Source organism: Salvia hispanica, chromosome 2, assembly GCF_029641045.1.
Source record: "Salvia hispanica isolate PSC_SH4W2 chromosome 2, Shi_PSC_v1, whole genome shotgun sequence".
Classification (NCBI taxonomy): domain Eukaryota; kingdom Viridiplantae; phylum Streptophyta; class Magnoliopsida; order Lamiales; family Lamiaceae; genus Salvia; species Salvia hispanica.
The window spans coordinates 4,324,234-4,337,034 of NC_142693.1; the positions used below are offsets into that span (position 1 = coordinate 4,324,234).

A 12,801-nucleotide genomic window follows, 5' to 3' on the forward strand; every position below is an offset into this window, starting at 1 on the left:
CTGTGGTCGATCTGAGTTCTCCCTTGGTGCAAATCGGAGTTGGCTGGATAGTTGAGGGCCGGTTACATATAGATCTGTGCAGTTGTACCTGGTGCACCTTGAGCCACATCAAAACCTTGTTTTCTTCAAATCTTTGATTCTATCTTGCTATTACTTCTGCATGTTCTTTTGTCTTGAAGTTACTAATCGTTTACTTAGTGTTTCAGGCTCAATCTTTGCAGATTCTAGTTATAGCTAATATTCTAGTATCAGATCTGTTATCTGGGGGTTGATCTCCTCAGAACTGCTGTAGATATACTTGGATTATATCAAGTCTTCGGCTGATCAATACCTAACATAGTTAATGCCAACAAATCATTCCTCTTTCATTTTTAACAAAAAGTACAAACTAATTTCCATTAAAAATGTATTCATTCAAAGATAGTAATGAGCGGGAAAATTATCACCCTTTAGTTAACAACTATCTTGATAAATAAAATGAAGCCCACGATATCCTGCTAATAATCAATTTTCATTCTTGATTCATGTTGGTAATGATAGGATTGAAAACAGCCTCCAGCTCCTCCATCTTGTGTTTAAACTCATAAACCTCTGCATGTTTGTTGGACACCTGCCACTTTGTGAAAGACCGGAAAGCCTTCTCCATCTTCTTCCTGTCTGCTGCTGTGACCTTTGCTGCACTTCTAATGGCGTCCCTTGAGTTGTAGGCGTAGTCCTCTAAAGCATATCTGGCCTCAGCCTTCTTCATGTGTTCCTCATCCTCCAGCTTGTACTTCTCCGCATCCTCTATCATCCTCTCGATTTCTTCACTAGACAGCCTATCCTTGTCGTTCGTGATGGTGATCTTGTTCATCAACCCAGTTTCCATGTGCTCCGCGGACACATTCAAGATACCATTCTCATCAATGTTGAAGCACACTTTGAATTTAGCAACACCTCTGGGCGCTGCTGGAATGCCTTTGAGACTGAAATTACCCAACAGATTGTTTTCTGTAGCCTTGCTTCTTTCACCCTCGTACACCGGAAACGCAACACTGGTCTGATTGTCCACCACTGTTGCGAAATTATGTTTCTCCTTCCTAGTTGGGATAGGTGTATTCCTTGGAATAATTACGCTCATCACATCTCCATCGCATTGAATACCAAGAGACAAAGGAGTAACATCCAAAAGAACCACATTTTGCACACTGTCATCCCCTTCGCCACTCAACTTAGCAGCCAACACCGCAGCACCATACGCCACAGCTTCATCTGGATTAATGGTCTTGCACACCTCCTTCCCATTGAAAATCTCCTTCAACATCTCCTGCACTTTCAGAATCCTGCTCGACCCGCCCACCATCACCACCTCATCCACACTACTCTTATCCATCCTTGCATCACTCAGGCATGTCTTGACTAGATCCATACACTTGATGAATAAATCCATGTTAAGTTCCTCAAACTTAGCACGAGTAATGGTTGAAAACAAATCAATCCCCTCAAACAACGATTCAATCTCAATTGGGGTTTCGAAGGCAGAGGAAAGGACCCTCTTGGCTCTTTCACAAGCACTCCTCAATCTCCTAATAGCTCTTGCATTCCGACTAATATCCTTACCCGTCTTACTTTTAAACTCTTTCATGAGGTAATCCACCATCCTGTTATCCATATCCTGGCCTCCAAGATGAGTATCGCCAGTAACCGCCTTCACCTCAGTGACATCTGCCTCAATCGTGGCCACAGACACATCAAATGTCCCACCACCAAGGTCAAAAATGAGCACATTCTTGGCCACAGAGCTAGTAACCCTTTTATCACTACCATATGCAATTGCTGCAGCAGTAGGCTCGTTGACAATCCTCAAAACTTTAAGGCCGGCAATGGATCCGGCAGCCTTGGTGGCCTGACGTTGGGAGTCATTGAAATAAGCAGGCACAGTCACAACAGCATCCGTGACAGTTGATCCAAGATATGCCTCGGCGATATCCTTCATCTTGGTAAGTACCATTGAGGAGATCTCCTCAGCAGTAAACTGTTTCTCCTCCCCTTTGTAGGTTACCACGATCATAGGCTTGTCAGTGACAGGAATGACCTTAAATGGCCAACATATCATGTCACTCTGAACCATTGGATCACTGAATTTACGACCAATCAACCTTTTTGCATCTGTGTAAGAATTAATTAAATGTCATATAAGAACGTATAAGACCAAGAAACGACACATAAGAGTATAAGACCAAGAAAATGCCATTCATCTTACATATATATAACTTCGATAAGAAAAATGTATAGAAATAGCCATCTCTGTCAAACATAAAACAAATACAACATGGATCGGCAGCAGCAAATAAGATTAAAAAACATGGAAAATTGAAGAGAAAACTCACCGAAAACGGTGTTGACGGGATTACTGGCGACTTGATTCTTAGCAGCGTCACCGATGAGACGATCAGCGCCACTGAAAGCAACGTAAGACGGGGTTGTGCGATTCCCCTGATCATTTGGTATAATCTCAATGCGGTCGTGCTTCCACGCTGCCACACATGAATATGTTGTCCCCAGATCGATCCCAATTGCCCGTCCTTCTCCCTTTGCCGCCATAAATGATTGGTTGCGGATAACGTGAAGATTTCCTCACAGAACACAAAAACCAGAGAGATCAGTTTGAAAAGAGGAGAGTGGAGTGACCAAACATTGAAGCTAGTACCTACTTATAAGTTAATAGCAGTTGCATGCATCTTCATTCCGTTCAACTTCCACAACCACCAACTTTTCATATTCCCACCACGACGTAACATTCATTGCCCATTGCATAATTAATTATTTAGATGTTATAAAAATATTTAACAAACGTTAGCAAGTTAAATCGCTACAATTACTACAACTTTTAAATGTTAACCACACTATAAAAAATACTTCTATATGATTTTCTCATTTAAACTCTAATATAATACACATATGAAGATTTTATGCAATCATATATGATAAAGGTAGATAGAGTTTAGAGATGGTCAAGACTCAAGTAACAATATAATTATCATTCTATAATACTCTAAAAAAATGTTATCAATTTAATGAAGATAGATACGGTAAATATATGATATAATCAATTCTCATCCAAGGCAGGTTATGTGTACTACTAATATTTTCAAAAGTTGGAATTAAGAAGCTGTTAAATGAAGATTTATTTGTGTAAATTAGAGTGCAATGGAAGATATAAAAGATCTCGGACTTTTAATTATATATTGAATAATTAATTAATAGATAGATCAGTGATTAATAATGCCAGCAGATAAATGAATGAACAGAGTAGCCATTTCATGAGACGTGAATTTAGCACTAGAAATTGTGAAAAGCTGATACAGGCAATTTATAAAAACTAGTTAACAATATAACAATACTTACTCATTCGGGTCATACAAACACCAGTCAAACTATATGCTACTAGGTAAGACCTATAGTCCTCCACTTTTATAAAATTCTCTAATTTCATAGTACATTTATTCAAATTATAATTTTTCAAAATTTTAATAATTTTAACAAAAAAAATGTATAATTATAATTATTAAAATACATATTTAAAAACCAAAACTTACATATTATAAGCCAAAAATTAGTTAATTACTACTCAGCTCCGGCTATGAAGTGAAAACGCCTCCGGTGCATTGCTCCTTGCGCATTGGCTGAAGGCGGAAAACTTCGTAATCTGTTATGGCAACTTGTGGTTTCAGAGACTCGAGAGGTATGCAGCACATGCACCTCGGGCCTCTTTTTGGTGGCGTTGAGTACTCTTATCCCATGTGAGCGTGGTTGAAATAAGCTAGTATTAATATAAATTTAAGTCAATCACTATTATAAATCTAAAAATTTACTCCATCTGTCCTAACTAAATTGAGTCGTATTTCTTTTTTAAATGACTCCTAAGTTTAATCATTAACTATTTTTAAAAAAAAACAAAACATTTGAGCTCTCTTACTTTATTGCATCCAACTATTTTACTCTCTTTATCTTTCCAACCTTATTCCTCTCTCCTACTTTTCAAACACAATTTCTTAAATCTCCGCTCAAAAGTTGACTCAAAAGTTGACTTAACAGGAAAAAAGAGCAAAGAAGTGGAGTATAATATAATCTGCCAATAAAGTAGTAACATACATTAAAGCAAGGAACTCGTGGGAATAATTACACAAAATATGATCAAAATGTTGATAGATAAAAGTAAAGACCCACCAGATCTTCATCATTTTTCATTCTTATTTCATCTTGGCGATGATGGGATTGAAAATAGTCCGGAGCTCCTTCTTCTTGTCTTTGAGATCATAAACCTCTGCTTGTTTGTTAGACTCCAACCACTGTGTCAAATTCTCGAATACATCCTCAATCTTCTTCTTGCCTGCTGCTGTGAGCTTGGCAGCACTTCTAGCGGCGTTTCTTGTGTTGTAGGCATAGTTCTCCAAATCAGCCCTGGCCCACGCCTTCTTCCTAAAGTCGTCATCCTCAAATTTGTACTTCTTTGCGTCCCGAATCATCCTCTCGATTTCTTTATTAGACAGCCTGCCCTTGTAGTTGGTTATGGTGATGTTGTTCTTTACTCCACTCCCTATGTGCTCTGCTGACACATTCAAGATACCATTCTCATCAATGTCGAAGCACACTTTGATTTTAGCAACACCTCTAGGCGCGGCTGGAATGCCATCGAGCCAGAATTCACCTAGCAGATTATTATCAGTACACTTGCTTCTTTCACCCTCATACACCGGAAGGTCCATACAAGTCTGATTGTCAAACATTGTGACAATATCATTACAAGAGTTCCTTGTTGGGATAGTTGTATTCCTTGGAATAATTACCCTCATTTCATCTCCATTGAGTCCAATACCAAGGGACAGCGGAGTAACATCGAATAGAATGAGCTTTTGCACCTTTACATCGCCTTCACCACTCAACTTGGCAGCCAGCATTGCAGCACCATAAGCCACAGCTTCATCTGGATTAATGGTTTTGCACACCTCTTTCTCACCGAATAACTCCTGCAACATCTGCTGAACCTTGGGAATCCTACTCGATCCACCAACAAGCACCACCTCATCCACGCTGCTCTTCTCCATCTTTGCATCACTCACACATTTCTCTACCTGCTCCATACATTTGTTGAATAAATCCATGTTGAGGTCTTCAAATTTAGCACGACTAATGGTCGAAAACAGATCAATCCCCTCAAACAACGATTCAATCTCAATTGGGGTCTCCAAAGTGGAAGAAAGGACCCTCTTGGCTCTTTCACAAGCACTCCTCAATCTCCTTATAGATCTCGGATTCCCACTAATATCCTTACCCTTCTTGATATTAAACTCTTTGATGAAGTGATTCACCATCCTGTTGTCTATGTCCTGGCCTCCAAGATGAGTATCCCCAGCAATAGCCTTCACTTCAATGCTATCTCCTTCAATGGTGGCTACAGACACATCAAACGTGCCCCCACCAAGGTCAAAAATCAGCACATTCTTTGCCACGGAGCTAGTAACACCTTTATCCAGACCGTAAGCAAGGGCAGCAGCAGTAGGCTCATTGATAACCCTTACAATGTCAAGGCCAGCAATGGCTCCAGCGACCTTTGTGGCCTGACGCTGAGAGTTGTTGAAATACGCAGGCACAGTCACGACTGCATCGGTGACGGATGATCCAAGATATACCTCAGCAATATCCTTCATCTTGGTAAGCACCATTGAGGAGATCTCCTCAGCAGTAAACTGTTTCTCCTCCCCTTTGTAGGTTACCACAATCATTGGCTTGTCTGCATCGACAGGAATGACCTTAAATGGCCAACAGATCATGTCACTCTGAACCGTCGGATCACTGAAATTACGACCAATCAACCTTTTTGCATCTATTTAATAAATAGTTCAATTAGTTGAAGGCGGGAGCAGTGACAGATGAGGATACAACAAAGTTCAAAGGGTAGAAAAACAACACATAAAAATCCAAAAAATAAAATTTTTATTGGATATTTGGATTGGATTAGTAGCACATGCTCTAACCACATATGCTGCTAATTTCACTTCGATAAGAAAACTATCCTTACTTTTGGGCGGTTACATACATGTAACTTTATACATATAAAAAAACACAGTATTTGAAGTTTGCATTATACCCGTAGAAAAAAATATATATGGAAGCAGCAAACACCAAAAAATTTAATGACAACCATTAGAAACAGAAGTGAAAACTGACCGTAAATAGTGTTGATGGGATTATTTGCGACTTGGTTCTTAGCGGCGTCGCCGATGAGACGCTCGGTGGCGGTGAAAGCTACATAAGAAAGGGTGGTGCGGTTGCCCTGATCGTTTGGTATAATCTCAATGCGGTCGTGCTTCCACGCTGCCACACACGAGTAAGTAGTCCCCAAATCTATCCCAATCGTCCGTCCTTTCCCGTTTCCGGCCATTAATGATGCAAGCCACAAATGCAACTCAAAAAAAACAAAACTATCAAGAAGAAGGTTTCAAAAACTGAACTGAAATGCACAATACCAAAAGATAATTTGAAAAGAGGAAAATGAAGCCCTATTCTGATAAGCATAGTCCTACTCTGATTTAAGTCACCTCCACTATCACATCCTCCATCTTCCCAATAAACAAAGATCTAATCATTACTACCTCGGTAAGAGATAAGCATATTAGACTGTTCACTACCAATTTTGCGTGTATAGGATACACATTTTAAGATCTAATCATTACTACCTCGGTAAGAGATAAGCATATTAGACTGTTCACTACCAATTTTGCGTGTATAGGATACACATTTTATTAGTACTCCCTCCGTTCCTCTGGCGTAGGTTTAAGAAAGATAATAGAAAATAGATTGAAAAAGTTACGACGTGTGGGTCCTATTTTTATATATTAATTTTATAATAAAATATGAGTAAAAATGAGTTAGCGAAATATGGGACCACTACTAAAAATGATAAAGATGGATGAAAAAGGAAATAGGAGATAAAATTTTTAAGAACTGAGAGATAATTTTTTTCAACTTAATTTCCACTCTAATTCTTAAAATATGTGCGAACTTAATGAGGTTCAATTAATTATGGCTAGATGAGTATGCGTATTATAAATGTGAAAAAAAAAAATTGAAAAAGTTAAATGAAACATGGGTCCACTTTTATATATTTCCTTCAATTTCAAATTAGTCGCACTTTTTCATTTTAGATAATAAATTTTGAATTGATTTTTTAATATAATTAAATTAGAAATTTAGATATAATGAGTGTACACTAAATAAAGGAACACTTAACTAACATAAAATATTAATTAAATAGTCTAATTCTTACTTAAATAATATAAGTAATTTGGGATGAGTGAAATAGAAACGTGCAAGTAATTTGGGATGAGGGAGAGTATTAAATATAAAATGTTTGGTTTTTGACATGAGATTTTAGAGCATCTCCAATGCAAATAGGCCAGTCATAGGCCAGCCACTCTCTTTCTCTCTGCCACGTCAGCAGCACTAAAAATCCACATGTCACATCAGATTTAGGCCAGCAGCAATAAAAATAATTAAAAAACAACTACATTTACGGAATTAAAACACAAAATACGGAATTAAATTTACGACACATATACGGGAAAAATTCATTAATTTTATTTAAATAAAAAAAAAAGAACATTAACTAAAAAGAAAAAAAATTACATAATAAAAAAAATCGAGCTTCCACACACGAGCCACCGCCCCACTCTACTCCTCACTAATTTATTAAAAAAATACATAAAAAAAATGTTAGTATGCCTTGAATCCGTTATAGTTTGCCGCTAGCCATGGGTTCCGGGGAGGCCCCCGGCCCGACGCTATGACTTGTTTCTATTTTAGGTCTTAATTTTGTATTGGGCCCAGTTGTTGTTGTCTATGACTAGATGTTGCTCTTGTACAGAAATTTAGAGAGAAAAAATCGCGTTTATATAGTTTTTCAAAAATTTAAAAAAAATTAAATTAAAAAAATAGCGTCGGCCGATCGACACGCCACACTGGCGGCCAGCGCATCGGCTAGCCCATGCCGCTTTTTTCGCCGATTTCGGGCTAGCCGACCGGCTAGCCGGTTGGCTAGCCGGCATTGGAGATGCTCTTATGTAGAGATGGTATTTCTACTTTGGTACAACTCAAAAAAAATGTTTCATTTTTATTAGGATAGATGAAATATCAGTTTTATAATAAAATGAGTGTAATGAATTAGTGGAATCCATTTACTATATGAGAATAAAAAATTAACATTTTGTGGACGGATCGAAATGACAACAGTTAACAACTTATCATGAAACGAAGGGAGTATATTGAATGGGGATGTGTGATCAAATTGCTAACTCTTCCTAAATTGTTGATTACAACTAATTAGAGGCCATAAGATCTTTAGAGATCTAGTGGTTTATAATTTTCATGTGTAATTTATTTTATTATTATTTAAATTTAAAAATATAAGAAAAACTACCAAATTTAGGATTTTGGATCAACCGTCAATTAGTCTAAAAACATATCAAAACAATGGCTTGAGTATGTCAACACAATTTCGAATTGATATTTTATACGTATTATATTGAAATATATCAATATAGTGTAAAAACATATCAGCACAAGTGAGATCTCATTAAAATCCTTATAAAATTATGTATTTAATTTGATAGATTGCGTGATGAAAAAATAATTTAATTTAAGATAATTATATATATTTAAAGTTTTGAAATATTTTTTAAAGTTAGTTATAATTAATTTATTGTTAATCGGTAAAAGTATCCACATTATTTTCACTATATTAATACTCAATGCTAAATGATCTTGACCCTTATTTTTAAAATCTAATACTCTATCATTCAGTTGTAAGAATTCTAAGGGTGAATTAGTTATATAACGCATAGCAAAGAGTAGAAACTATATAGAGAAGAAAATATAATCAGCCAATCAACTAGTAATAGTTGTAGATTATACCAAGCAACTGGCGGAAATCATCACAAAATTGATCAAAAATCTTGATAGACAAAAGTAAAGACCCTCGATATCCAGCCAATCATCATTTCTCATTCTTATTTCATCTTGGCGACGATGGGATTGAAAACAGTCTGGAGCTCCTTCATCTTGTCTCTAAAATCATCAGCCTCTGCATGTTTGTTACACTCCAACCACTTTATGAAAGACTCAAAAGCATCCTCCATCTTCTTCTTGTGTTTTGCTTTGAGCTTAACTGCACTTCTAATGGTGTTCCTCATGTCGTAGGCGTAGTCTTCCAAATCATATCTGGCCTCAGCCTTCTCCCTAAACTCGTCATCCTCCAACTTGTACTTCTTCGCATCCTCAATCATCTTCTGAATTTCTACCACCGACAGCCTACCTTTTTCGTTTATTATGGTGATGCCGTTCTTCAATCCAGTCTTTGTGTGCTTCGCTGACACATTCAAGATACCATTCTCATCCAGGTCGAAGCACACTTTGATTTTGGCAACACCTCTAGGCGCTGGTGGAATACCTTCGAGCCAGAATTCACCTAGAAGATTGTTTTCTTTTGACTTGCTTCTTTCACCTTCGTAGACTAAAAACTCCACTTCAGTCTGATTGTCATAGACCGTCACATGAATACGCTCCTTCCTTGTTGGGATTGGTGTATTCCTTGGAATAAATACTGACATCACATCTCCTACAACTTCAACACCAAGTGACAGCGGAGTAACATCCGAAAACATGAGCTTTTGCACCTTCTCACTGCCTTCACCGCTCAACTTGGCAGCTAGCACTGCAGCACCATATGCCACAGCTTCGTCTGGATTAATGGTTTTACAGGCCTTCTTCCCACTAAAAAACTCCTTCAACATCTGCTGGACCTTGGGAATCCTACTGGACCCGCCCACCAGCACCACCTCATCCACACTGCTCTTCTCTATCTTTGCATCACTCAAGCAACTCTTAACCAGTTCCATACACTTGTTGAATAAATCCATGTTAAGATCTTCGAATTTAGCACGACTAATAGTGGAAAACAGATCAATCCCCTCAAACAACGATTCAATCTCAATTGGGGCCTCCAAAGTGGAGGAAATTACCCTCTTGGCTCTTTCACAAGCACTCCTCAATCTCCTAATAGCTCTTGGATTCCCCCTAATATCCTTACCCTTCTTGCTTTTGAACTCTTTCATGAAGTGATTCACCATCCTATCGTCCATGTCCTGTCCTCCAAGATGAGTATCGCCGGCGATAGCCTTCACTTCAATGACATTTCCCTCAATCATGGCCACAGACACGTCGAAGGTGCCACCACCAAGGTCGAAAATCAGCACATTCTTTGCCACAGAGCTAGTAACACCATTATCAAAACCGTAAGCAATGGCTGCAGCAGTAGGCTCATTGATGATTCTTATAACATTGAGGCCAGCAATGGCTCCGGCAGCCTTGGTGGCTTGACGCTGAGAGTCGTTGAAATAAGCAGGCACAGTCACGACAGCATCCTTGACAGTTTTGCCAAGATATGCCTCGGCGATTTCCTTCATCATGGTAAGCACCATTGAAGAGATCTCCTCAGCTGAAAACTGTTTCTCCTCCCCTTTATAGGTTACCGCGATCATAGGCTTGTCGCCAGTGCCACGAATGATCTTGAATGGCCAAAACATTTTGTCACTTTGGACTGCCGGGTCACTGAATTTGCGACCGATCAACCTCTTTGCATCTGTGTACAATTAGAGAGAAATGAAAAATCAGTAATTGCTAAAGAAACTACTGGATTATTAGCATCTGCTCCAACCACACCTCACTTCATCAACAATTAGGCTGTTATATACACATACCACTATAAGTCTATAATACATAAAAAAATACTTTGCATTTATTTCTGATCTTTCTACTAGTACTACATTAAATTTTCCTACCTTCCCAATATATATATCTGTCACTCATAGAAAAATATATGGAAAGGAAGCAGCAAGCAAGAAAAAAATTAAAAGACATGGGAAATACAAGAGAATACTAACCAAAAACAGTGTTGAAGGGATTTTTAGCAACTTGGTTCTTAGCGGCGTCACCAACAAGACGAAGGGAGTCAGTGAAAGCGACTTGAGAAGGCGTGGTGCGGTTGCCCTGATCGTTTGGTATGATCTCAACGCGGTCGTGCTTCCACGCTGCCACACAAGAATACGTCGTCCCCAAATCAATCCCTATCGCCCGCCCATAGCCCGTTCCAGCCATTAGTGATGCCAACAACAAACTACACTGTAACTAAAAGAAAACAAAAATGTCAAACGAAGTCTTCAATAGTTGTCAAAATTTTCAACAAGGAACTGAAATGTGAAACACCTATTCTGAAATTAGCCGGTAGTGAAGAGAAAATAGAAGCAGCATCAGCATGTCACACCATCTTCTGGCATCTAACATTGCCCAATAAACCAATACTACCTCCGTCTCCTAAATTTTGTCACACTTTGACTCGGCATGAGTTTTAAGAAATGTAATGGAAGTGAGTTGAAAAAGTTGGTGGGATGTGGATCCTACTTTTAAAGTATTAGTTTTATAATAAAATGTGAGTAGGAATGAGTTAGTGGAATATGAGATCCACTACCAAAACTGGTAAAAAGTGAAGTGTGTCAAATTTTCAGGGACGGACCGAAATAGTAAACTGTATCAAAATTTGGAGGACGGAGGTAGTAGTATTTTCCAAATTCTAATTTTAAATTCAATTCCTACTATTTTACTATTTTAGTATACTACCATTCAAGAAGTTGAAAAAATTAAACACACAGACTCTCTTAATTTCAACCCTAAAAGAAAATTTAAACACATGGAGAGAAATTTACCAAGTCGGCGGAATAGGCTGTGGAAGAAGGCGACGGGCGGAGGAGGGCTTTGCTGTAAAATGGCGACGGCGCCGAAGGAGGAGGCAGGCGCGGTGCACTATGCTTGAGAGAGTGGAAAGGTAGTAAAGTTCAAATCTTGAAAAATTGACATAAAGTTGAAAGCTACGACCGGTTTGAGAGGTCTGATAACAGTTCATATAGTATCCGGTTTTTAAGGTTGAATGGGATAGAGGTCCAATTCAAATTTTAAAACATTGGTTTTTAAAGTGAACGAATTGAAAAAGGAATTCTATAAAATTGAAATGGGCTGAAATTGAATTGTAATTTAATTCTAAATTATTTGTTTTGCAAAAATGATTCTTACTATGAAATTAAATTTGAAGAAAGTATAAAGTACGTGCATGCGTAGTATTTGTGTGTGTGCGGGCACACTGGATCGTGTAGTGTGTAGTATGGCGTCCAATTTTATAACTACTTAAAATTCTAACTATATATTTTTAATATAAAGGATGATTTTTGAAAAAGTTTCATGTACTAGTACTTATAGCCTAATCTTTCATAGGTGTTAATACTCTTAGTTAGAGCCTAGAGGCTCATATTGTATTTGAGTAACTACTACTCCCTCCGTCTCCGATTAAGAGTCACACTTTTTCATTTTGGTCCGTCCCCAATTAAGAGTCACACTTCATTTTTACCATAAATGGTAGTAGGTCCTACATTCCACTAACTCACTTCACTCACATTTTATTATAAAACCAATATAAAAAAGTGGGTCCCACATTCCACTAACTTTTTCAACCAATTTTTCTTTACATTTCTTAAAACTCGTGCACGGTCAAACTGTGACTGCTAATGGGGGACGGGGGGAGTATAATATTACTTCCTCCGTCCGCCATTAGGAGTTCCATTCATGGACGGCACGGATTTTAAGAAAAGTGGGTGGAAAAAAGTTAGTGGAATAGGGGTCCCACTTGTATATATTAGTTTTAAATGAAATGTGAGT

At 38.0% G+C, this 12,801-nt stretch overlaps 3 protein-coding genes across 3 annotated transcripts; all 3 read right to left on the reverse strand.

The window, feature by feature from the left end:
• Positions 1-511: 511 nt before the first annotated feature.
• Positions 512-2,583, reverse strand: LOC125222137 (heat shock cognate 70 kDa protein-like). Its single transcript, XM_048124613.1, has 2 exons — positions 2,370-2,583; positions 512-2,148 (listed from the first exon to the last, which is right to left on the reverse strand). The coding sequence occupies exons 1-2, from the start codon at positions 2,581-2,583 to the stop codon at positions 512-514; spliced, it is 1,851 nt and encodes a 616-aa protein (XP_047980570.1).
• A 1,649-nt stretch (positions 2,584-4,232) lies between these two features.
• Positions 4,233-6,424, reverse strand: LOC125224529 (heat shock cognate 70 kDa protein-like). Its single transcript, XM_048127944.1, has 2 exons — positions 6,211-6,424; positions 4,233-5,866 (listed from the first exon to the last, which is right to left on the reverse strand). Exons 1-2 carry the CDS (start codon positions 6,422-6,424, stop codon positions 4,233-4,235), a joined length of 1,848 nt encoding a protein of 615 aa, XP_047983901.1.
• Positions 6,425-9,047: 2,623 nt separating this feature from the next.
• Positions 9,048-11,193, reverse strand: LOC125224538 (heat shock cognate 70 kDa protein-like). The gene is made up of 2 exons (XM_089064789.1): positions 10,980-11,193; positions 9,048-10,678 (listed from the first exon to the last, which is right to left on the reverse strand). Exons 1-2 carry the CDS (start codon positions 11,191-11,193, stop codon positions 9,048-9,050), a joined length of 1,845 nt encoding a protein of 614 aa, XP_088920915.1.
• Positions 11,194-12,801: the final 1,608 nt, after the last annotated feature.